The following is a 23775-nucleotide window of genomic DNA, read 5'->3' as shown; positions in this document are numbered from 1 at the left end:
ACCCCGTGTTGGCAGAGGGTTTGGCCGTCGACTCTGCCTACATCCAAGCTTGCCCATATGTATGAAGTTCTAGCTCCATGTGCACCTGCATGCTAGTGGAGTACAGATGTCTGTGGGCCACCATGTGGGTGCTGGGAATGGAACTCAGGACCTCTGGAAGAGCAGACAGTGCTCTCAACCTCTGAGCCATCGCTGCAGCTCCAGCTTGCCCTTTTTTAGACATAATTCTGTCTGTGGTAGAAATGAGGACAAGATGTGTTGTTCTTATGTGGAAGTCCAATACAACACTGATTCTCAGCTCTGCCAGAACCAGTCTTCCCTTTTGGGGACAAGCCGGTGTTTTTACACTTATCTATTTTGTGTGTGCGCACATGTACAAGCATGTATTGAGGTCAGGGCAAGTTGGGGAGTTGTTTCTTTTCTTCTGTCATGTGGGCCCTAGGTATCAAACTTAGGACTTCAGGATTGGTAACAGGCATGTTTATCTGGTGCACCATCTCACTGGTCCTAGTCGTGAGTGTTTTAATAACTGTCGTCTATCTTGAAATAAGTGCGTTTTAACCTATAGTACAAATAAAGTGTAATGTAGTGACCATAGTTAAAATATAAAGTGAAAAGAGGTTCACATCGTGTCAGTATATACATTGAGGAACATGATACATTGCATGTTTGCTTCTAAACATGAGAGTCACGAGTGGGGCAACTGCAGGCGCCGACTTGGTTTTTATTCATCGGTATCATACGTTGAGCAGTATTGGTGGCAGTGCTGTGAGTCTAAAAAATATTTGAACTCTTGTTAAAATTTTGGTAAAAGAAACAAAACACAAGTTTTTTAAAAAGATGTATTTACTTACTATGTATACAGTGCTCTGCCTGCATGTAAGCCTGAACACCACATGAGACCATCAGATCATGTTGTAGATGGTTATGAGCCACCATGTGGTTGCTGGGAATTGAACTCAGGACCTCTGGAAGAGCAGTCAGTGCTCTTAACCTCTGAGCCATCTCTACAGCCCCCAAAACACAAGTTTTATGTAATTGCCCTAATTATGATATGAGCGATTTTATACATTATATGTGCCTGTGGGAAATTTGGCATGTATTTAAGTTATACAAACTCTTTATGTATTTCAATTTTTATCACTCACTGTAAGAACATAAAAAGGTAAAAGATAGCATCGATAGGTCTACATCCAACTTCAAAGGGGTGGGGTCATCTTCTGGTCAGTGGTCTCAGGGTCCTAATCATCCAATTCTTCCTCCACGGTCCAAAGAAGAAAAATCAAATGCTAATCCAACAAGGAAACAAGCGTTAACATATAATGTCTTAGCTGGCTCCCTAAATGCTGCACTTGAGATAACAGTGTGTCCTTATCATCTGCTTTCTTTCTTTTTTTTTTTAAGGGTGAATTTAAAGTTTGTTTTAATAGAGCATAATACTGAGACATAATCCCTAGTATTTAAAATCAATAGTTCTTAGGAGATTAATTATTCAATGTAAGAAAATGTGTCCTGATGCCACAGGGTAAAAAAATGAACTGAACTCAGGTCAGGCACGGCTCTGCTCACAGAGCAGCCCGGGCTGGGAGAGACTTCACTGAGCTCATCCCTGTGGGGTATTCTTCCAATTCTGACATGGAGTCAGCGTTCTGACAGCTCACAAACAGTCCTACATTGGGTTAGTTCCGTTTCCTGGTCCACAGAACGGTGCCATGTTACTAGGGCCCTAGGCGTTGTTTAAACACTGAACAGGCATCATGCTTGGCCCTAGGTCCTTGTTCTCGGTGATGTTCATCAATATTCATAACCATGAACCTGCACTAGAGCCCAAGGAGCCCTCCCTGCAGGGTAGGGGTGTCATGGCCTCCGGTCACAGTGAAACTGGCTGCCAAACATGTTAGTGTATAAAAGGGAGTTTAGTTGTGGCCAAATAATTACAAATTGGCTTTTCTTCCTAAACCTCATAAAGATCAGAGGACAGTTCTCCTGTGGGTGCGCTGCCCTTTCACCTTCCCATCATTTAGCAGCCAAATGTTGTCATTGTCCTTTAAGATGGTGACAATTGAACACAAACTTGGTTTGGTTTGGTTTTTTGACACAGGGTCTCTCTGTGTAGTCCTGGCTGTCCTGGACTTGCTTTGTAGATCAGGCTAGCCTTGAACTCATAGAGATCCGCCTGCCTCTGCCTCCTGAGTGCTGGGGTTAAAGGAGCATGTGTCACCACAGCCCCTCCGAACACAGAAATTTTAAATTAGCATTATGAGTGTTCTCTTGAAATGGATCAGTCTCTTCAATCTCTTTGACAATGGCATCCTTAGAATAATGTGTTTAACTCACAGATAAAATATGTAGAATTACAAAGGAAACCAATTGTATTTTAAAATAAAAAAAGACACCAGATTGAGAGTCTTCCCAAACAATACCATAATCCTCTTCCGTGTACTCAATACAGTTGAAAACCAGGAAGCTATGGGACCTTCTGTCGCTGGGGAAATGGTAAAAGCCACAGTTTGGACTATTACACATTTGAAAACATAATCAAACACCTGGATTATTTTGTCAGCAGAATAATGTCACTCGAAGGGCTGCCACTCATTTCCTCCTAAAGTGCAGTAAATATACAAGGAAATGAATTTCTGTTCTTGCTTCGTATCAGGAACAAAAAGGGGTATCGAGTAGACTAGCGCTTCCCTTTCCCCCTTCCCACTTTGATTAGACTATGCAGATTAGAATCAATTATGACTCAGATCTTTGGCCAGTCTGTCTGCTCATGCATTACTACAGGAATATGGCGACTTTGGTGAAACGGAATCTTCTTCCAGCTGCCATCGCGCCAAGTGGGCAAAGCACATTTTAAACAGTGCGCCATTCCAGGAGCAGGAGTTACAGGCAGATAATCAAGAGTCTACTGGAGCAGGCGTCCGCTCAGCTTTCTAAGGGGCTGTGGCTGGAGGTTCCTGTGCTACACGCGTGCAGACAGCTCACACACCATGGCAAACCTGCTGAAACCACGCCTGTGCTTTTCGTTCCCGTAGGGCATGTCTCTGTGCCAGACTGTCGTCGTCGGCTCTGTAGTCACCCTCCTCTGCTCCTCCAGAGCTTGTTACAACCTGGTAGTGATCACCATGTCACAGGACACGCTAGCGAGCCCGTTTAACTACGGCTGGGATAGCCTTTCACGTGAGGTAAGCTCCTGCCGCGCAGCTCGCACAGTGGCCAGCTGAGCCAGTCTCGCTGAGAACATTCAGTGTTTAATTCAGACATGCTTCTAAGCAATCCTTGCTTTCAGTAAGCCTGTTTAAAAAACTCCAGTTCGCATGTGACACCTTGAAAATAATTCTTCAGAAAGTTTTATCAAAGAAATAATTTCGTAAATAATAATAGTGCTAGAAACCTGTTAGTCATAAGCCTAGTCACTAGCTTTTTAAAGGATGTTTTAATATCTCTATGTAATTGCCTGTCATTAGCCAGGGAATATAGCTAATGTACTGTGAGGATGAAAGAGGTGCATAAAATCTTAATACTTGTTCAGTTTTATATAGATAAATAATTACTTTCTTTAAAGTCTCTTTTTATAGGCCTTGCAAAGGGAGGGCCATTAATAGCTCCTTGCACGTCCAGGTATTTTGTGTGACTCGCAGCATTGTAGCTGTACATGTTTGCATTCTCACATGCTCCAGCCCCTTCCTAAATGAACATTTTGACAGTTACATGTTTGATCTTACTTTCTCTTTGCACTGAATCCAAGGCAGTCTAGAAGACTACTTCATTTACTCACTAAGGAGACGTGACGTACTTTTCAGAATCTCTTCACTCCTTTTCCCATTTCCCCTCTCCCAGCATCCGGTAGAGTAGAAACAAATCCAGTGTGTAGTGTGGCCCCCAAAGAGTAATTTAAAACTCAGCTCTGCTGGTTGACTTAATGTGTCTTGTTTCTCCACAGGCCTGACTTAGGGTGCTACTGTGCCAGTGAGGCAGCTGGACAGTAAAACATTATAGCTAGCCCTCTTCAGCCAACAGTGACTCAAATGACATCATTCTGATTTATCCAAAGACTAAATTCTAGGCTAATGGATCGAAAAAAGTTATTGTCTTATTGTAGTAAAAATTAAACATACTGTTTTGTTCCTTGAAGGAAAAAAAAGACCGTTACACGAGAAATCACAAAATACAGACATGTTCAGTGCTTTTGTGTTTATACTTCATGGATGTTAACTCAGCCAGCCTCACCCACTGATGGCAGGTGATTGCTTAAATATAAAACCAGTGTGAAAATTGTTCTGCCATGCTCTATGGACAGGCTCGGGGAGAAGACGGAAGTGGAGGAGACTACGTCGTCTTTGGAATGGTCCTCTTTCTGTGGGAGCACGTACCAGCGTGGTCAGTAGTACTGTTTTTCCGGGCACAAAGATTAAACCAGAATCTGGTAAGATATCATAATATCCCCCGATGCTCAATTTTTTTTTTAAAAAACGTGGGATACTTATCCCGAGCTACTGTTTTTAGTCTGAGGCTAAAACTCACAGAGTCTAGTCTCCTCCCTTCACCCTGGTCTCCGACGCTGTGTCCACAGGCACCCGCTGGCGTGATAGGCAGCCACAGCTACAGTCCCAGAGCTTTCCTTTTTGACAATCCGAGACGGTATGACAGTGACGACGACTTGCCAAGACTGGGGAGCTCTCGAGAAGGAAGGTAAGTGGTAACTGGTCGCTTAGGCCGAGTTAGTATTGAGATAGATCAAACGAACAGCTCTGGGCGTTAACCCACCTCTGAATAGGTGACTTGGTAGTACATGCTGATAAATATGATTATGAAATACTGTCCCTAGTTCACGAGATCCTAACTGGGTAGTCGGACATGCTTTATAGGGGACAGTCAGCGGGGCTGAAGCCAGCGAGCTGCCCTTTCTAGAGAACCATGGGAGGAAAGCGGTGCCTGCCATCTTAGGGCTCTTCTTGCTTCCGTCGGAGCGCGCGCTCGCTCCCGTGCATGCTGATGGGCAGGGAAGGATTGCTGTGCACGGTCCGTTTCCTTCTCTGTTCCTAGTGCAATTTCATTATCAAAATCCAAACCTTCCCACGCCCTCCTGTTGCAAGTCTGTTGAGGAGCCTTACACACCAACAGGACTCTTTCTGCTTGGTTTGTTTTCGGTAATTCTAGCTTCACCTGGGCAAGACACTTAACCTGGTTTTCATCCGAGAAGTAGTGGTTATAACTCAGCCTGTCCAATAGGCTTGTGCTGAGGACTAGAAGATGGCACGTGTACATACAGATGTGTTGCAACCAAGCACAGTACACAAAACATTATTACTGTCAGGCACATTCTGCCACTTGTGAGAATCATACTTTTTCTGTGTGTGTGATGTGTTACAGATCAGAGACACTAGGTAGAAGCCATTAATTTTGTGGAAAGGTGGTGTTATTTTGCACATTTATCTTAATGTTTCTGTGTTGTGAATTTCTTTGGAAATGTTAAAAAAAACAAAAAAACAAACCTGTGTGGCATCTTCTGTTCACAGCCCTCTGACTTCTTTGCTTTTCCCCCCACCCATCCCCCACCCCGTGGTTGCAGTTTATCAAACTCCCAAAGTTTGGGCTGGTACGGCACCATGACAGGGTGTGGCGGCAGCACCTACGCAGTCGCCCCACCACTGAGTGGACCTGTGACGGATGCTGCTCCTTTGCTCTTCACGTGCAGTAATCTAAATATGAGGAATCACCACAGCTTATATGTAACTCCACAAAACTGACGGCTTTCCCACGGCAGGAGTCTTGAACTGCCTCTCATGAATGTGTGTGTGTATTCGACGCCCTTAAAACCATCTGCATCAACACTGCATCGTCTAGCGCAACGAATAGAGATCTGGAAATCCAGCTGTGTTCCGTGGTTCGCCACGAAACACAGGTGCTGTTGTGACCTCTGCAGAGCGACATGTGAAGTCTGGAGGAGAGGTATTCAACGCTAAGGTGCTTGGTGACCTCAGAACCTCCTAACTCTGGAACATCCAGCGCACATTTGCATGTTTGCACTTTTACCTGTGTTTAGAAAGAATACTTCGCAGTCCCCAGAGCCACACTAGAGTATTCCCACGAGAATATTATCGTATACCAAATTGGAAAGCAGTTTTCCACACAAATATCAAAACCTGGAAATTCAGCGGTGAGCTCTGTATAGACTCCTTACCCGATTTCAGCTTTAAAGTGTGATCAGTGCACAGTTAAGGCTTAAAAATGTATCATTATTTTTAAAAACCTAAAAATACTTAACACCGAAGACCATTTTCTTAAAGCATGCTTTGAAAAATGTCAATTAAAATTTCCCCATCATTTTAAACAAGTGATAGTAGAAATTCTTCTCGGTGCTGCTGGCTGGCAGTGTTCTTCAAAAAGCCAAGAGGAGTCTCTGCAGGCGCAACAGTAGGCCAGTGGGGACTGTGTGGCTTTGAGTAGGACTGATCGAATGGCTGTTTTGTACAACTGCAGTAAGTAGCAGTTTAAGCACGATCCTTCCAGAAGCAATAGTGACCTTTGCGCAGGGGGCTTCGGAAGAACATCTTGGGACTAAACAAGTTTACAGATGCATTAGGAATTGTTCACTACAAAAAAAAAAGTGCGAAGTTAAAAGCATTATGTTTTCAAAAAGCACTCAATTTATCTGAAAGGATATGGAGCTCATCCTACCTACTGAGTCAAGACTGTCCTCAGGTAAATTAAATCATGAGACATTTTGCAGTGAGCTGAAGTGCAATACTTTATAAGATGTATAATCCTATCTTTTTTTTCACATTTTTTATACCTTGTATAAATTTGGCCTAAGCCAAATTAAATTAATTCCAATCAACTCAAGCATTGGATTAATAAGCAAACAAGAGAAATGTTGAGGTTAACAACATTGGGATATTTTAGGATTTCATTAAAACTATCTCATATATGCTACTATAAGCCGTGTGCCTATGCACGCTCGTGTTCATGTGGGGATGGACACACACAGTAATAGGCCAAGACAACCCAGAATTTAAGCATGCACTTTCTACCTGTGTCGATATGGAAAGCAGATGCTGAACACCTCAGATTCCGAGGGGACAGGGAGTTTAGGAGGTTGTCACACAGGTAAAGATGACCCCGCACACGATCTGCCGATTGCTTCGGAAGTGGGACGAACACAGCTGCCCTCTCCTGTCTACTGTGACTAGAAACTGGCTTATTTGTACTCATAACTAAATTATCTTTCAGCTTTTTAATGACTAATGCAGCAGCTTCACAAAAGCATAATATGTGAATCTTTAAAAACACATTGTTAACCTTTTCCATCTTTTGAGAGGATGGTACAAAGCCAAATGCTTTTCTTTTTTATGAATTGGTTTTAAATTCAATCAGAAGCATACTTAATATACACAGCATTTATTTATAAGTCCTTACTGTAAAAAATCATCTAAACTTTTATAGTACAGAAGTTAGCCTTGATACTAAGATGGCAACCTACCAACATAGTCTCCAACTATGGATTTAAGTTACCAAATTTTCAGAATGCCAGTTGTTTATTTTGACAGTGTTAGATATCTAACCCCATTGTCTTTGTTAACTCTGGGTTCAAGATACTTTTTTTCTAGTTAAGCTTTTCTACACAAACCCTCCTGGTCAACAAAATAAACCAAGATTACTTAAGCTTTTCGGATAAAAGTATTTGAGTTCTTTCGGCTGCACCAGTTGACCATACTAAATTTGAGAATTGCTACTTCATTCTATTTATCACCAATTCAAGTGCTTAAGTTTGGGGAGGGGGTTGTTTCGGTTTTGCTTTGCTCTGTGTTTTGTTTTGTTTTTGTTTTTGTTTGTTTTGTTTTGTTAAACAGGATGCCTCTGTGTCGTTCTGGCTGTCCTGGAACTTGCTCTGTAGACCAGGCTGGCCTCGAGCTCAGATTCTCCAGCCTCTGCCTCCCGAGGGCTGGTGTTAAAGGTTTGCACCACCACACCTGGCCTATAAAGTACCTAAATTCTTAACATGTTCCCTTCTATACATCTCACAGTACATCACCAAAGAAGAAATCTGCCTGTGTTTGCTTAAAATTTCAGAAGCACTAGCAGCACTTTAAGTTTGGTCTCAGAAGCAGCTGTCCATAGTCAAAGGGCTACGGTCTCCGTCCTCCTGCACTGAAGCACAGTCATTAATGAGAAACTCGAGTTTCATTGCTTAGGTGTATAATTCTACAGTAGTTAGCAATATCTGTTACCGTCTACTTCATTTAGGTTGCTATTAATTTTGAAACTCTTACTACTACTTATTGTAGGTGACTGTAGTTTTATGGACAATGTAATTTATAGCTAACGTGGCTTTTTTAATCATAACTGACTTTTTATTGTTTAACAGTGTTTCTCAGCTGTACAGTCAGTTTCAAACTGGTTGCAAAAGTATAGCTGTGGCCAATGAATGTATTTATTTGTTGTTTCACTAAATTAAAACGCTACTGTAAAGAGTGTGCTTTTATTTGGAGATGTGTTTTCTTTATGTCCCTTAGTGGAATCTGCTGTTTCCTTCAAAACTCTCCTAACAAATGAATTTGCTTTTAGTGAATAATAATGAATTATATCTGGATCACAACACATATTTCAGCCAGTTTGAAATAAAGTGCCATGTTTTTAAATGGCAGTGTTACTAGGTAGACATTCTTTCAAACATTAAACTAAGAAAAGTCCTCATGAAATAGTTTATAATGTCTGCCTCCTCTTGAGTCTTGAAGTTCACCTAACCTACAATCCCAGCTGCCCTTTCCAGGAATTCTTGTAGTGTTGCCTCCTCCCTTAGATGTTTTCCCACAGCAGACCCATTCATCACTGACCAAAGACCACAGCAAATTTTAAATTATTTCCATCTTTATTGCCCCCCCAAAAAAAGACTACTGATCCTTGCTATGACGCAAAGGCAGTGACGGTACTTGCAGTGAGGTACAGCTGTCGCTGTGAAGCAATTTACTCAACAAACGTTTACTAAATGCTCATACGCCAAACATAATTCTATAGAGATGCCACAATGAATAGTTTCTCTCCCTGCCCCTAAGGAGCTCACATTCTAATAAAGGACACTTTAAAAAATAAAACATACAGTACAATAAGTGACTCAGTAGAGGTAGGTTGCAGTTACAGTGGTGACAGGGGTGGTGGCACAGACTTTGACGAATGAATGGAATTCCCCACATGGGAAAGAAGCCTAGGGCGCTCGATGCAAACACAGTGTCTGTCTACCAGGGCTTGGAGGGTGACCAGCTCTGTTCTTTTGGAAGACTTATCAGAATAGAATGGCAAAGACAAGAGGAGGCTCTCAGGAATCAGCAAAACTCTTTCTAGAAGGCTCATCAAGTTGCCAGCAGGTGTTAGGCTGCATGCTTCTAGAGAGCCCAATCTGTAATGTGCACCAACAAAGAGACGGGGAAACGGACTTCAGTATCCTCCGGAGAACAGGAATAAAGACTGAAACAGAATGATATGTCAGAAAGGTGGGCATAAAATCAGCAGAACTTATACACCAAGAGTGGACGGAAGGCAGAGGAATAGACATGTACAGTGGTTCTGAACTTAACCAAGGAAGAGCACAAACCTAAGAGTGGGTGTGAGGGGATCGAGCACGTGAAGACACAGAAATGACAGTGGGGTAACCAAGTGAGCACAGCAAGAGAACAGACTGGAAGGTCTACGCTAAAATGAAATCACTGAATGGAAGTTACCCAAGAGTGAGGTCTGGTGACTAAGAGCGGAAAGGAAACATATGAGGAATGGCATGAGGTTGCATGAAGAGACCAGAAGATACCCAGGACACAAAAGAACAGGGACTTCAGGGAAAGGGTTGTCAACAGTGTCAAGGGCAGGAGAAGTTTAGATATTAATATTTCTTTAAAATTAAGGAATGCCTTGTGAACTGTAGACTTAGAATTAAGATTTTACACCATACTTGGGAGGGACAGAAGACACAGCCACTCAAGTGAGGATCAGCAAGTGAAATTGAGAGGTTCTCAAAAAGGCTGGCTGCTAAACACCCTTGTATGTGGTGATCACTCAGTACTTTAAGTCCCCAGGAACATTAACCTAATTATTGGGTTGATGTCTTTCACTATCTACCCTATTCAAAAGAAAAAAAAAAGAGGGAAAGAAAAATAGGATACATTGTTAAACATAATTATATCATCATTCACTTAAAGTATACTAAATACATACTTAGAGATTCTACCAACAAATATTAGACACCAACTGTATGCTTGGCACTGGGCCAAGTCTTAGGGACAGAGAAAACACACAGCAGTATAAAGTGACATTCCTAGCCTAATATATAAATCCTGCCTTTCTTATATGATGTCTCAACCTGTTCAGATATTATATATAATATGCATATACACACATATACATGTGTATATATATGATATAAAGGGGGCATAATTTTGAGGTATACAGCATTTATAACTGCCCTGTGATATAAATTCTTAAACCACTTCAAATGTTGTTCTCAGTGAAGAGCTTCCACTAATGAGAACCTACCCAAGTTACTGTTCCACTCTGTGGAAGCAAAGGAAGTGAGAGTCATGTATACGAAACATGAACTGTATACCCTTTGACTACCCAGGTCAAGGAAGGCAACGGCAACAACAAAAACTTCAGGTGACTGGGACACGGGACATTTCCTCATTTTAAGGCTTAGTTTAGCTCGGATGTGTAAGGTTTGGTTTTTCCCTAAAAAGACCAAGAATAAAAACTGTTTGGAAATTGTTGAGCGTCACACTGAAGTGTTCCGAGTTGAAGCGTGACGCTCATGTCTGGTTTTCAAACTTAAATAAAAACAGCGTATCTTTGTCTACACAGGAGACAAAGCAAAGCCTGAGGACACAGCTCAGGGATGGAGCGGGGGATCTGGGGTGGGGTAAGTGCCTAAAACACAGGGCAACAATCCATGAATATTGAGTGAGACAGATTTTTTGGTACTATTTTTGAAACTTTTCTGTAAATATGAAATTATAGAAAAATAAAAATTTCCCCAAAATTTTACTATTAGAGGAAGTATTATGAGAATAAATATATAATCTATTCGTCTTTCTACAGTGTTTAGAAATCTCCTATGCCTCTGAGTTGTTCTGCTTCCTACACCAAATCAGCACCAGCTAAATAGCTATGTAACCCTGAAAGGAATGTCTCACACCAGTGTACTGTAAGGTGTCCAGGAAAACGCAGGCCTCTCAGTTAAACCTGGACTTCAAACAACTTTTAGTATAAATACGGCCCTAATACTGTACTCAACATACTTACATTTAAAAGAAAACTAGTTGCTAATTTGAACTTCAAATCTAACCTGGCAGTCTGTATTTTCTTTACAAACGAGGAAAATGAAAATGCACTGGTGTTTCTAGGCTGATAAGCGGAGTTACTGGTGAGCCTGTTAGTATTTTACTATCAAACACTTATCACAGTTACCTCAGCTTTACTCTTATTACGTCTTCTTAAACACAATTCTACTTTGAGAGGCTTCGAACATCATTCACCTAGCTTTGTCATATGGGAATTTGGTGATCTTACTTTTGCTTAGTATTAAAATTTGCACATTACCAAAATACTACTTTTATTCACAATGATACTAAACATGAACACAACTCTTTAAAATGTCATTTACTTAAAACAATGTATTTCTCTTTTTACAAAAGCAGCTTTACATAAACATTTGGCTTAAGACGGTAATGACAATCTTGCTGCTCAGGGAATCCTGCCCTCGGGCCTCCCCTGTGCAGAAACAGGCACATTTCCTTCCCTGTCCTCCTCAGTGAACACTCTGTAGCAAGTGTCTGAAGTTCTCTAATTCTCTCACGCTTGTAGAAATCCTGTAACCAAGAAACACTGCATTTAAAAAGTCTTTCACAATTTTTCTGTTAGTCATTCTGCATTTTTAGAGCATACAAAAATTTTAAGTAGTTATTTCAACAAATTGAAAGGTACATAACTCTACTTATATCCTTTAGTTTTTAATCTGACAAGGCAAACCTAAGACACAGTGTTCAAAGAGAAACTAACTTTTAATATTAAAGTATTAAAATATATACATATAGAAGCATACAGGTGTGTATTTTAAATATCCAGAGCTATATTAGTTTAAAGCACATTAGTATTTAGTATAAAACACTTAGATGTCTTAGGTATTCATAAATGAACTCATATCTGTATTACATACAAAATATAAAGTGTAGAAATATTGAAGTAAGTATTTTAAATACCCAGAAGTGTAAGTATACAATAAATAATATACCTTTCTTCAGTACAAAATGTACAAAGATCAGAGCTATTAATCTTTAAGGAGACAATCCAATCTAACCCAATTGGTTTCACCAATTTTTATATCTAGTAAAATATGTTCTATATTACACATATTTTGGTTGGTTGGTTGTTATTGTTGTTGTTTAAGACAGGGCTTCTCTGCCTATCCTGGAACAGGCTGGCCTCAAACTCACGAATCCGCTTGCCTCTGCCTCCCGAATGCTGGTATTAAAGACATTAAGGCCAACCTGGCCTGCAAAGTGAGTCCAGGACAGCCAATGCTACACAAAGAAACGCTATCTCAAACCCCACCCCACCCCCCCCAAAAATTGCATGAAATCCGGGCCAAAACTGGCCGCTCAGACCCCAGACACACTTCTCTTCTTGGCCTGGTGGTGCGTCCCTTTGGTTGAGGGATAGGAGAGTGCTGCCGCCATGCTAGGGGTCAATCCCCAGCACGGAAGAGAAAAAGACCTATCAATCTCAGAGTCAACATGAGCTACAAGGAAATGCCACCCACATTTAAAACTGTTGATGTGTTTTTATCCTATGCTTTTCCTCAAATAATTTTCATAGGAAATAATCATCTTTAATTTTATATAATGTTGAGCTCATAGAAATATTTGTGACTTTTCATAACCTTTAAAAATAACACCAATAGTGCTTGTGTTAGCAGCACATACACTAAAAACACCACCAATAAAATGCTCCTAGATTATCACAATAATCTGGGCCTGATGACTCGTGTCTACTAGGAAGGTAGAGGCTGACAGAGCTCTGTGCCTGGTCAACATAGTAAGGTCCAGGCCAGCCAGGGATACACAGTGAGATCTCACCTCAAAGGAAAATAAAAAACCCTGAGTACAAAATAATTACAAGAAAATGCACAAATTTAATGGCAGTCATATCTGTCAGTAAACATGAATATAAAAAATCTGCAGATAGGGCCGGGCAGTGGTGGCACTCGCCTTTAATCCCAGCACTTGGGAGGCAGAGGCAGGTGGATCTCTGTAAGTTCAAGGCCAGCCTGGTCTACAAAGGGAGTCCAGGACAGCCTAGACTACACAGAGAAACCCAGTCTCAAAAAAAAAAACAAAAAACAAAAACAACAACATCATCAGATAGAAATAATAAAATAGTAAATGTATGTGTGTATATCCCTGAGACATTTCATCAGATCATATAATTCTGTAAGAAGATGACTTTACTAAAAAAAGAACATTCCAATTTTTATCTGACAATGTGCATATTATATCAGACTTACATAGGAGAAACAATTTCAGGACATTAAAACTAACCTTCCAAATGCATTAAACAATGATACTATTTCTTGTCTGGTTAGCTGGAATTCATAACTTGGTCCACTTTCTGGCATATTTGCAATCAGTTTTTCGGAAAACAAGATCTTCAGAGCAGTGCCCAAACCCTGAGTCTGAAACAAAAAGAAGAAAAAGGGACAAATAAGAAAATCCCTCAACTAAAGGGTGAGGGTGACAAAGAGGACTGAGCAACACTTACCTGAAGCTTTCCCCACAGTCGACACTTAAAACAACCAACACAATCCATGATCCTTGAAATATTTCTAAAATGTAGCCGGAAGTCCTCCTAAAAACAAGTTAACAGAGTGTTGTAAGTTGTTTTCTCAGTGATTCCCACATGTGTAACCTTGGGTAAAGAGCAGCAAGCGCGCGCGCGCACACACACATACACACACGCACGCACGCACACGCACACACGCGCACACACACACGCATGCACACACGCGCACACACACACACACACACACACACACACACAGCAGCTATCCAGTCAGAACCCGTCCTTACCATTTAATGTAATCCTCCCCACAAATCCAAAGTTACATATGATCCACCCCTCATGAATTTCCTTAAGGCTCAGAAATGTTAAGTAGCAGGCCGGAATCCACACCCCCCTGGCCTGTACATTTTGAAACCAGCCCTGCCTCACTCCAAATCCAAACTGCCTGAAAAGAAACGTTAGCGATTTTGCTTTATAGGTCAGGAATGGGAACGGTGGGGTTAGGCGGTATCACCAAAAAGGTAAAGGGAGGGCGGGCGGGGCCTTCGGGGACAGCTCGGCTACAGCTCTCCTCTCCTGGACGGAAGAAAAACCCACTCAAGATCTTTACTCCTGATATTAATGATACCAGTAGTAAATATATTAGTAATGTGTTTAATATTATTTAATAGTAATATATTTACTACTAACATATAATCACATATTACTATAATATACACATACACTAATGTATATCATTAATAGCCATGTATGCACCATCAAATTTTTAAAAGAAAGCATTACATGTACAATTTAAACTCCCTAAATATCATCCCACATTTCTTTTCCTGTCCTCTATGCTGAATTTGGGATATTGTTCCATTTGCGTCTTTATGCATTTAGCACAGAGTATTATGTGTTTATAACAGAGCAGCATGTAAAACCACTTTTGTTCCCAGGGGATGACGAACAGGGAGACAAGCCCACCTTCTCTGACTTAGTCAAAATTAGTAACTGATCCTTCAAGTGACTCTGTCTTGGCCATAAGAGTGAAATCCCAGGGCTGGGGACATGGCTCAGCGGTTAAGAGCACTGACTCTGTTCTTCCAGAAGTTCTGAGTTCAACTCCCAGCAACCACAAGGAGGCTCCCAACCATCTGTACCCTCTAAAGCCCTCTTCCGGCATGCAGGTGAACTCATATACATAAAATAAATAAAATCTTAAAAAAAAAAAAAAAAAAGAGTGAAATCCCAAGCTGCCAGTAGTTTTAAATTCTTCTTTTTTAAGCCTAGATTTTATTCACCCCTTCAACCCCTGTGCCTGTGTGTGTGTGTGTGTGTGTGTGTGTGTGTGTGTGTGTGTGTGTGTGTGCGTGCATGTGAGATTTGGAGAGGGAGCAAAGGGAGAAGCAGGCCATGGAAGAGGTTAAAAGGAAGAAAGGGAATGGGGGAAATGATGTAATTATATTTTAATTCTTACTTTTTTAATATAAAAAAAAAATCAGACGTTGAACTACCAGAGGGGAAGAAGCTTGTGAGGCCACTCCCCTCCCTAAGGCAGGACTGACAGGAGCTGTTCCTAGAGGCCTATAGAATCCATACGTAGACAAGTCATCTCGAGAGAGAAGAACAAGCTCCATAAATGTCCAAAGGTTGCAAGCATGATGGGCCAGTAACACGTTTCCTTAACAAGTGTCACTGAATACAAAGTGGGTTATTGACAATTACATTTTCACAATCAGAAGATACTAAAAACAGACTCATGTAGAAAGAGCTTAAAAGATTTTTACTTTAGGGGGGAAGGGGGTGGCGCACGCCTTTAATCCCAGTACTAGGGAGGCAGAGGCGGGTGGACCTCTGTAGGCCAGCCTGGTCTACAAAGTGAGTCCAGGACAGCCAAGGCCACACAGAGAAACCCTGTCTCAAAAAAAAAAAAAGAAAAGAAAAAAGAAAGAAAAAGAAAAAAAAAATTTTATAAGAGACCATCATACTTGCAAAGTTATAAACCTCTGTTTTAAAATATTATGCCTGCTTTTGTCTAAATTCAGTGTGAGAATCTATGTAACTGAAATATTTATTTTTAGTTTTTTTGGTTTTCGAGACAGGATTCCTCTGTGTATGGCTGTCATGGAACTCACTCTGTAGACCAGGCTGGCCTAGAACTCACAGCGATCCGCCTGCCTCTGCCTCCCAAGATTAAAGGCGTGCGCCACCACTGCCCGGCTGTAACTTCAAATAATTTGACCAGAGCACTTCCTGAGGAAAGCCTTGGATGACATGTGCAGTGGGTGCAGTGAGCATGCACAGTTGCTTATAACAGCCAAATAGCATAATAAAACCAAAGCCAACCACAGACAACAGAGTGTATATTTTCTACCTGTATGAACTTAAGATGCCAAAATTTACTGGATTAAGAGTAAAATCTTTGTAATTTCTACAAATACCTACGATGTCTAATAATCTGGATATAACCAAAGTTATCTCAGATTAGAGAAATATGTAAGCCTTAAAATAACCAGAAATTATTAAAACAGATTCTTGCCGTCCTGCTGCTCAGGCAGGCACTGATCCCCTGACTAACTGTCGCCCCCTTCACCTCCCGGGCAGTCAGGAATTAAGGCTGCACCACTGCCACACCCACTGTCCTCATGATGCATTCCAGCCATCTGGAAGGACGACTGAACTCAACTGACTGGTTCTTGCCAAAGCTCTCAAAGGTTTCATGACCCTTCAGACCCTCCTCTGTACTGAACTCCAGCACTTATTTCTATCCGTACACGGACACTACAAAGGAGTCATAAGTAAAGCTTCGTTTCTTTGAGATATAATTTCCGTGTAGCCTTGACTATCCTAGAACTCACAGATGGCCTCAGAGATCCTCCTGTGTCTGCCTCCTAAATGCTGGGATTAAAGTGTGCCACATGCCCAGCAAAATGAATTTATAAATAATGTTCAAATCTAGGTTTACTAGAAAACATTTAAAAGTAAATCTGCTATAAACATTATTTTTTAAATTTCCTGTAATTTTTTTTCAGTAAGAACTATAATTAAACTTCAAAGCAAAAAGCCGAGTTTTCTCAAATCTGAATCAAATTAGAACACTATGAGAAATAGTCCCAATTTGTACAGTCTAAAAAGAGCTGACGCCAAAACCCTCTCCAACAAACCAGCAAGTGGAGTAAAATTAAGGGCCATAAAGAGAGCGGGACAGAAAAGAAGTCTTCCTGCGGCATCGTCCCTTCACTCTGCAGCTCCTGGAAGCTGAGGGGCACTGAGTCACACGGAAGTGGGAGTCTGTGGCCAGAACGCACTCAGGAGGAAAGAGGCTGCGGTCAACAGCAGCGGCTAACAGCTGATCTCAGTACTGTGAACGCACGTTGTTAAATGAACTTCCTTCATCGTGATGAGAAACAGGAAGGAGAGCTACAGATACTCAGGGAAAGTCCTGTCAACCTCACTGAGCCGTAAGGCAAGACTCAGTATGGAGTATAAATACCTATTTATACTTCAGGTTCTTTTTTTTTAATTGACAATCAGGTTGTTTATGGGTGCAATGATATTTTTTCATTTTCTAGTTCATGTGGCACAGTAAATGCAAAGAAACGAAGTCATAAGCTGACATACCCTTTTGTAGTGAAACTACTTAAATCTACTCTTAACAGTTGTGAAATATATAACGCATGCTTATTTATTAGTCATCCTCCTGAGCAAAAAGCCGTTAACGCTTCTCCCAAGGGAAACTCTGTGCTCTGAGCACCAGCGTCCCAGCTTCTGTCCTAACCCCTCTCCTCAGCCTTGGAAACCCATTTTGCTCAACTTCCAGTGATACTATGTTGCCTGCAAACTCACCAGGCTGTAGCTAGGTAATTACCTTTAGTTTCTGTGCTTCATTTTTATCCCCAGCAAAAAAGGAATTCTCATCGAAGTGCAAAGGAAACGACCTGCATTTTAAACAGAAGGTTCGTGGTCACACACTAAGTATTCAAAGTCCTTCACTACCCAGTGATCATCTAAATGCGAAGTGTATTAGAAGTCTGGCCCCAAACCTAGGCTGTGCAAATGAAAATAATGCTGATATTCAGAACTTTAAAAAAAAAAAGTGTAATGCGCTGGTCAAAGCCAAACCAAAATATTGTAGACGGTCTGGGAAGGCTGGGTGTGGTGATGTCCACCTACATCCCAAGCACCCAGGAAGATGAGGCAGGATACTGACCATCCCAGAAAATAAAGCACTGACAGGCCAACAAGCAGAAGTACAGTTACAGTGTTTTAAAGAGCATTTCCTTCTTTAACTAAACAACGTTTGCTTCGGACGCCACCCCTCCCCCACCCCCCACCCCGGCATGCCAATGTATACCCTGTAGCAAACAGAAAACCCACTTGATTTCATGAAGAATCTCCAGAAGTAACAATTTGTTTTCTGCATCCTGAACTTTATTTCCGGTGAAGAGCTGGAAATCTGGGCGCTCAAAGAACGGAAGCACTTTAGAGAGCGCCCTGAGCTCTATCAGGTACAGGAAGTACAAGTTCTTCAGCCTCCGCGGACCCTCTCCTTCAGTCAGGACGCCGTCGAAGCGCTGCTGGAACTCGGTGACGTTGTGGCCCCACTGCTTCTCCAGCCACGTGTCTGGAGAGGAAGAAGAGTGTTAAATGACTAAAGTGTCCATTAAGTAATTTTCATTTTAATTATAAGGGGCTACTCACACTTAGGGATATTAATTTCATTTTGTAGTTTAAAATATGTACTTCAACCAAAAAGGTTTGTTTTGCTTTGTTTTTATAAACTTTAGCCCTTAAAATTTTTGTCATAAACTTAATGTGCCTGCGTGAGTTGTCACCCATGGGGGAAGGGGGTGTGAGGGTAGGGCTGGGAGGAGAGGAGGGAGGGGGCTATAAAGTAATTAATTAATGAAGAAAAAAGGGAAAAAGAGGAAGTGTAATGGATGGAGAATGAGATCAAAATATATTTTATGAATATGTGGAAATATAGTGAAACCCTCTGTTCTGTGTAATTATTATATGTTAAAAATAAAACTTTTTCTTTAGGAAAAAAAAATTCTGTCGTAAGCCCGGCATGGTGGTATAGGTCCTTAATTCAAGGTAGAGGCAGGTGGGTCTCTGTGAGTTCAAGGCCAGCCTGGTCTACATGCAGAATGCCAGGACAGTCAAGGTTACATAGTGAGACCTTGCATCAAAAATAAATAAATAGGGGCTGGAGAGATGGCTCAGCGGTTAAGATGGCTGCTCTTCCAGAGGTTCTGAGTTCAATTCCCAGCAACCTCATGGTGGCTCACAACTATCTATAATGAGATCTGGTGCCCTCTTCTGGCATACATGTGGGCAAAACACTGTGCATATATGATAAATAAATCTTTTAAATAAATAAAATAAACAAACAAACAAACAAATAAACAAAATTTCAAAAACTCTATAGTAAGAATTTGTCTTCTGGAACCCATTCTGTAACTCCTGCTCCAGGTGGACCTCGGGCCTGAGGCGCCTGTGTTCACATGCACACACCCCAACACACATACACATAATTAAAAATAAAAGCAAAATTTTTTTAATGACTATCTGAAATTAATAATGGGTTTAAAGCACCATTTCCAATCAGAGTTACCATTTTATTTCTGAAAGGTAAAATGCTTTACAATCCCAGAGGAAATAAGTTGCTGAGGAAAAAGCCAACCACGGATTATCGTTCCACGAGTGTCCTGAGCCTGAAGAACAGCAGAGAACGCTGCACCCGCTAAGGTCCACACACAGACAGAGGCTCTCAGGCGATGACTAACTGCGCTGTTCCAACTATTTCAATTCCCACAGCAAAACAAAAGAAAATCTCCAAAGTGATGTTTCTAATTTTGAGAGAATTAATAATATGTGGAGCCGTTCAACTATATTCACAGATTCCACATTCCTAATTACTATATTCACAGATTCCACATTCCTAATTACTCGGAATTACCACCTACAAGTGGATTCTACTGCCCAACAGTCAAACAAGGCTCTTTCTTCCACCCAGGTAAACATCAAGAAAATTCTAAGAATACCTAAAAAATAAGTGTATGAGAGATTTTCAAAGTCACATACCTTGTAAGAGATACCTTGCACTCAGATGCACATTAATGCTTGCATGTAGGCCAGATATAAGCCTGTAGAATGCTCTCTTTTCTACACAGAGGCCTACAAGAAACCAATGGTTTGAAAATTAAATTTTCTATGTCAATCCTTGGAATTTAAGATTTATTTCATGACTTTAAAAATGAAAATAATTTACTTTTTTAAAAAACGCTCTAATTACCTTCTAGCCAGCTGTAAAATGTGTTTTCTGAAATTAAAAGAAAAATAAGTCATAATTTCCCATAACACTGAAATGTAAATTTTCAAATATATTAAGGACTGTTCCAGGTAAAGGTACAAATCTTACAATTTCTTCAAAGGAAGAGAAGTTTGGGTGTGGATCCAAGCAAGTACCACTCGGCTCCCCAGTTTCCTGACTGTTGGGACAATTTTTTGTTTGTCTGTTTGAATTGAGACAAGGTTTCCCTGTGTGTCCTTGGCTGTCCTGGACTTGCTTTGTAGACCAGGCTGGCCTCTGCCTCCCTGAGTGCTGGGACTACAGGCGCGTGCTTGGCTTGGATAGAACGTTCTATGCTATCAAACTGTAGAGTTTGGAGTCAGGAGGGGCATGTCATGTTCACAGACGGCTCCTGGGTTCAATCCCTAAGACTGCTCTCCCACAAGTACACACACACAAACACACAAACACATACACACACACACAAACAAAATCTAGCAAGATTATATAACTAGATAAATCTTCACAGCACTCTATGTTTTGAAAATTCAGAATTTATTCCATATTTTTAAGTTAGGAGGAAACAAACCCTGAAAGACGATACTGCAGACGTAACAGAATTCCAAGCAGCTCACTACCTCCAAAGAGCAGCAGTGCAGTGAGGTGCTAAAAACAACTGCTCACATGCTGTGACCTAAGGATACCACTGTCAAACCACTAAAGCCTAGTAATTCTGGTTTTAGAACTACAGCCTAAATAAACAACATGGAAAGAAAACAAGGAACTTGTAGGAAGGCTACTATTTTCACTTTAAAGCCTCAAGGAATAAAAATGGTCGGTAATGCCTGCGTTAGCATGGTAAAATTAACACAACTATTTAAACTGACAAGGAAGTATAAACATTTCATAAAATATGTAAAAAATTACAACATTCATGTAGAACTTGTATAGAGATGATCATGTAGGGATCCTTTTATTTTGCTAGTTGTTTAAAATGATAATAAACCAGTCAAGCAGAAATCTATAGAAGAAATAAAAATGATAAACACAACTGTATAAAAACTTAATTTGTCAGAAAACTAAATAAAACAGACAAAATGCAAGCAAACTGGATAAAATATATGTTGCATGCATGGCAAGGGGCTAACATCCCAAATATAAATGTATAAAATCCCATGAACAGTGTTAAAATACCCATTAAAAAGGTAAGTGGGGAGTGGAAATTTATAAGTAGAATAACTGATATTAACTACTCAGTCACGCCAGTAACTAAAAGATGAAAATTAAAGAATAATTTTATCTACCAAAACAGCAAAGAAAAATACGGAAGTCTGGGCTGGGGAGACACCTAAGTGCTTAGGAGTTCGCACTGCGCCTGCAGACAACCTGAGTTTGCTTCCCAGCACCCAGGCCGGACAGCTCACAACTGCACGTAACTCCAGCTCCAGACAGTCTGACACCCTCTTCTCGCCTCCACAGTCAACTGCATTCACATGCACATCCCCACACAGAGACACACACACAGCTGTAATAAAAAATAAACCCAGCCAGCTGTGGCGCACGCCTTTAATCCTAGCTCTCGGGAGGCAGTCAGGAGGATCTCTATGAGTTTGAGGCCAGCCTGCTCCACAGAATGAGTTCCAGGACAGCTAGGACTACACCTTGCCTCAAAAAAGCAAATATAAATAAATGATAAATAGATAAGTAAAAATAAATTAAATCCTCATTGTGAAAATACAACAGTACTACCATAGTTAGCTCCATTTGGGAAGACGCAGCCTCCGCTGAGGAAGTGCCTCCGTCAGACTGTGCTGCAGCCATGTCCGTGGGGCATAACTGATTGATATGAGAAAGAGGGCTCAGCCCACTGCGGGTAGCAGCATCCCTATGCAGCCAGGCCTAGGGTGTACGAAAAAGGCAGCTGAGCAACCCAGAGGAAGCAAGCCAGCAAGCAGCCTTCCTCCCTGAGTTTCTGTCTCATGCCCCTGCCCTGGCTTCCTTGGCTGAGGGACTGCTGCAACCTGTAAGCTACAACCCTCCCCTCCCCCACTTGACCTTGGGCCACGGTGTTTACCACAGCATGTTTACCAAAGCAGACTAGAATGGAACTGGCAACCACAAGGACCAGGTAAGAACATGCTCTTGTTTGTATGTGTGTGTGCATTATGGGTGTGCTAAAAGTAACATGGTGTTTAACAAAGCAGCAGCATGAAACAGTAACCAGGAGCGTGGCCCAGCCCCGGCTCTGCACCCCAGGAGCGTGGCCCGGCCCCGGCTCGGCTCCCCAGGAGCGTGGCCCGGCCCCGGCTCGGCTCCCCAGGAGCGTGGCCCGGCCCCGGCTCGGCTCCCCGCAATTCCTAGATCTCAGCCAAGCTGCTCCCACCCCTCTATGGGACTTGTTTTCCTTAACTATAAAACGGAAATAAAGTTATTCTTCCTAAGATAGTTGAGAGGATTATTAAGAAAATCATATTTTTAAACTGCTTACAACAAACTCACACACGTTACCGTTATTATCTAGGGCTTACGGTATTACAAGTAGTTTGTTTCTGAAGAATTCCCCCTCACCTCCAATTCTGGACTATAGTTAAGGATGGATGGGGGTAGAGAGATGGTTCTGTAGTTACGAGTAAACTGTTGCTCTTCCAGAGGACCTGGGTTCAATTCCCAACAACCCCAAGGTGGCTCACAGGCATCTGTGACTTCCAGGGTTCATGCGGTATACATTCATATACAAAGAATAAATTATGTTTGTTTGTTTGTTTGTTTATTGAGATAGAGTTTCTCTGTGTAGCCTTGGCTGTTGTGGAACTTACTCTGTAGACAAGGCTGGCCTCAAACTCAGAGATCTGCCTGCCTCTGCTGGGATTAAAGGACTGTGCCACCACCACCCAGCTAAGAATAAATTTTAAATTAAAAAAATTTTTGTAAGCCCCCTCAACACAGCAGCTGTCAGGAATAGCCTTTTGCCCTGTGATCAAATTCAATGTAATTTATATGAATGACTCAGTTCTCTAAGGATGAATAATGTTTTCTCTCATAAAAAGACAAATAGAATGGAAAAACAAAGAAGCCCCTCTATTGCACTTTACATTATAGTAACTGCAGCAGCTAAATGAATAAAATAATAAGTTATGCTATCAGAATTATTTGAGCATAACCAAAAAAGAAAAAGTTCAAAAGGCCAGGAGGTGGTAGTGCACACTTTTAGTTAGTCCCAACACTCGTGGGCTGGAGGTGGGAGGCACAGGCAGGAAGATCTCTGAGAGTTCAAGGCCAGCATGATCTACATGGTGAGTTCCAGGACAGCTAGGGCTATACAGAAAGACCCTGTCTCAAAAAACCAAAAGAACAAGCAAACAACACAAAAGTTTATAAAAACTATAGGCCTCCAGGTGGCTCAGCAGGCAGTGGGCACACACACACATCCACTAAATAAATACATTTAGTAAGAATTAAACATAAGAACGATGTTTAGAAAACAAGAGATTTTGAGGAAGAGAGAAGATACTTCATGTTCAACACTTTTATCTAAACAGACTAAGGCCAAGCAAGCACTGACTAGGTTTCTTCACACAGCGTGTCTGTGTGTGTGTGTGTGTGCTCTGTGTGTGTGTGTGTGTGTGTGTGTGTGTGTGTGTGTGTGTGTGTCAGTACTGAAGATTTATACTAGGACT

The 23775-nt window shown here is 41.3% G+C and overlaps 2 protein-coding genes across 4 annotated transcripts in view; one reads left to right on the top strand and one right to left on the bottom strand.

Annotated features, from left to right (window-relative positions):
* GPR137C (G protein-coupled receptor 137C) overlaps window positions 1–17658 on the top strand; it is a 65328-nt gene extending 47670 nt beyond the window's left edge. Inside the window, exons 4-7 of one of the 3 annotated variants that reach the window (XM_084795983.1) lie at window positions 3036–3185; window positions 4301–4426; window positions 4574–4692; window positions 16836–17658. In XM_084795983.1, coding sequence (XP_084652109.1) covers window positions 3036–3185; window positions 4301–4426; window positions 4574–4692; window positions 16836–16851 — 411 coding nt within the window. In that variant the 3' untranslated portion in view covers window positions 16852–17658. Of the gene's footprint in view, window positions 1–3035; window positions 3186–4300; window positions 4427–4573; window positions 4693–5519; window positions 8473–16835 lie in introns of those variants that run through there. The other 2 variants (XM_084795981.1, XM_084795982.1) reach the window with 2 other exon arrangements.
* The window catches only part of ERO1A (endoplasmic reticulum oxidoreductase 1 alpha), a 33126-nt gene continuing 20979 nt past the window's right edge, over window positions 11629–23775 (bottom strand). The window contains exons 9-15 of the mRNA XM_084795984.1: window positions 20102–20128; window positions 19891–19983; window positions 18181–18427; window positions 17672–17741; window positions 13801–13887; window positions 13581–13714; window positions 11629–11852 (exon numbers count right to left, since the gene is read on the bottom strand). Of these exons, the coding sequence (XP_084652110.1) occupies window positions 11792–11852; window positions 13581–13714; window positions 13801–13887; window positions 17672–17741; window positions 18181–18427; window positions 19891–19983; window positions 20102–20128 (719 nt within the window). The 3' untranslated portion in view covers window positions 11629–11791. The remainder of the gene's footprint in view (window positions 11853–13580; window positions 13715–13800; window positions 13888–17671; window positions 17742–18180; window positions 18428–19890; window positions 19984–20101; window positions 20129–23775) is intronic.

The sequence above is a fragment of the Acomys minous genome (assembly GCF_964271855.1).
Source record: "Acomys minous genome assembly, chromosome: 9".
In the NCBI taxonomy this organism is placed as follows: Eukaryota; Metazoa; Chordata; class Mammalia; order Rodentia; family Muridae; genus Acomys; species Acomys minous.
The sequence above is the reverse complement of the archived record's forward strand: the minus strand, read 5'-3'. Positions and strand labels throughout refer to the sequence as shown.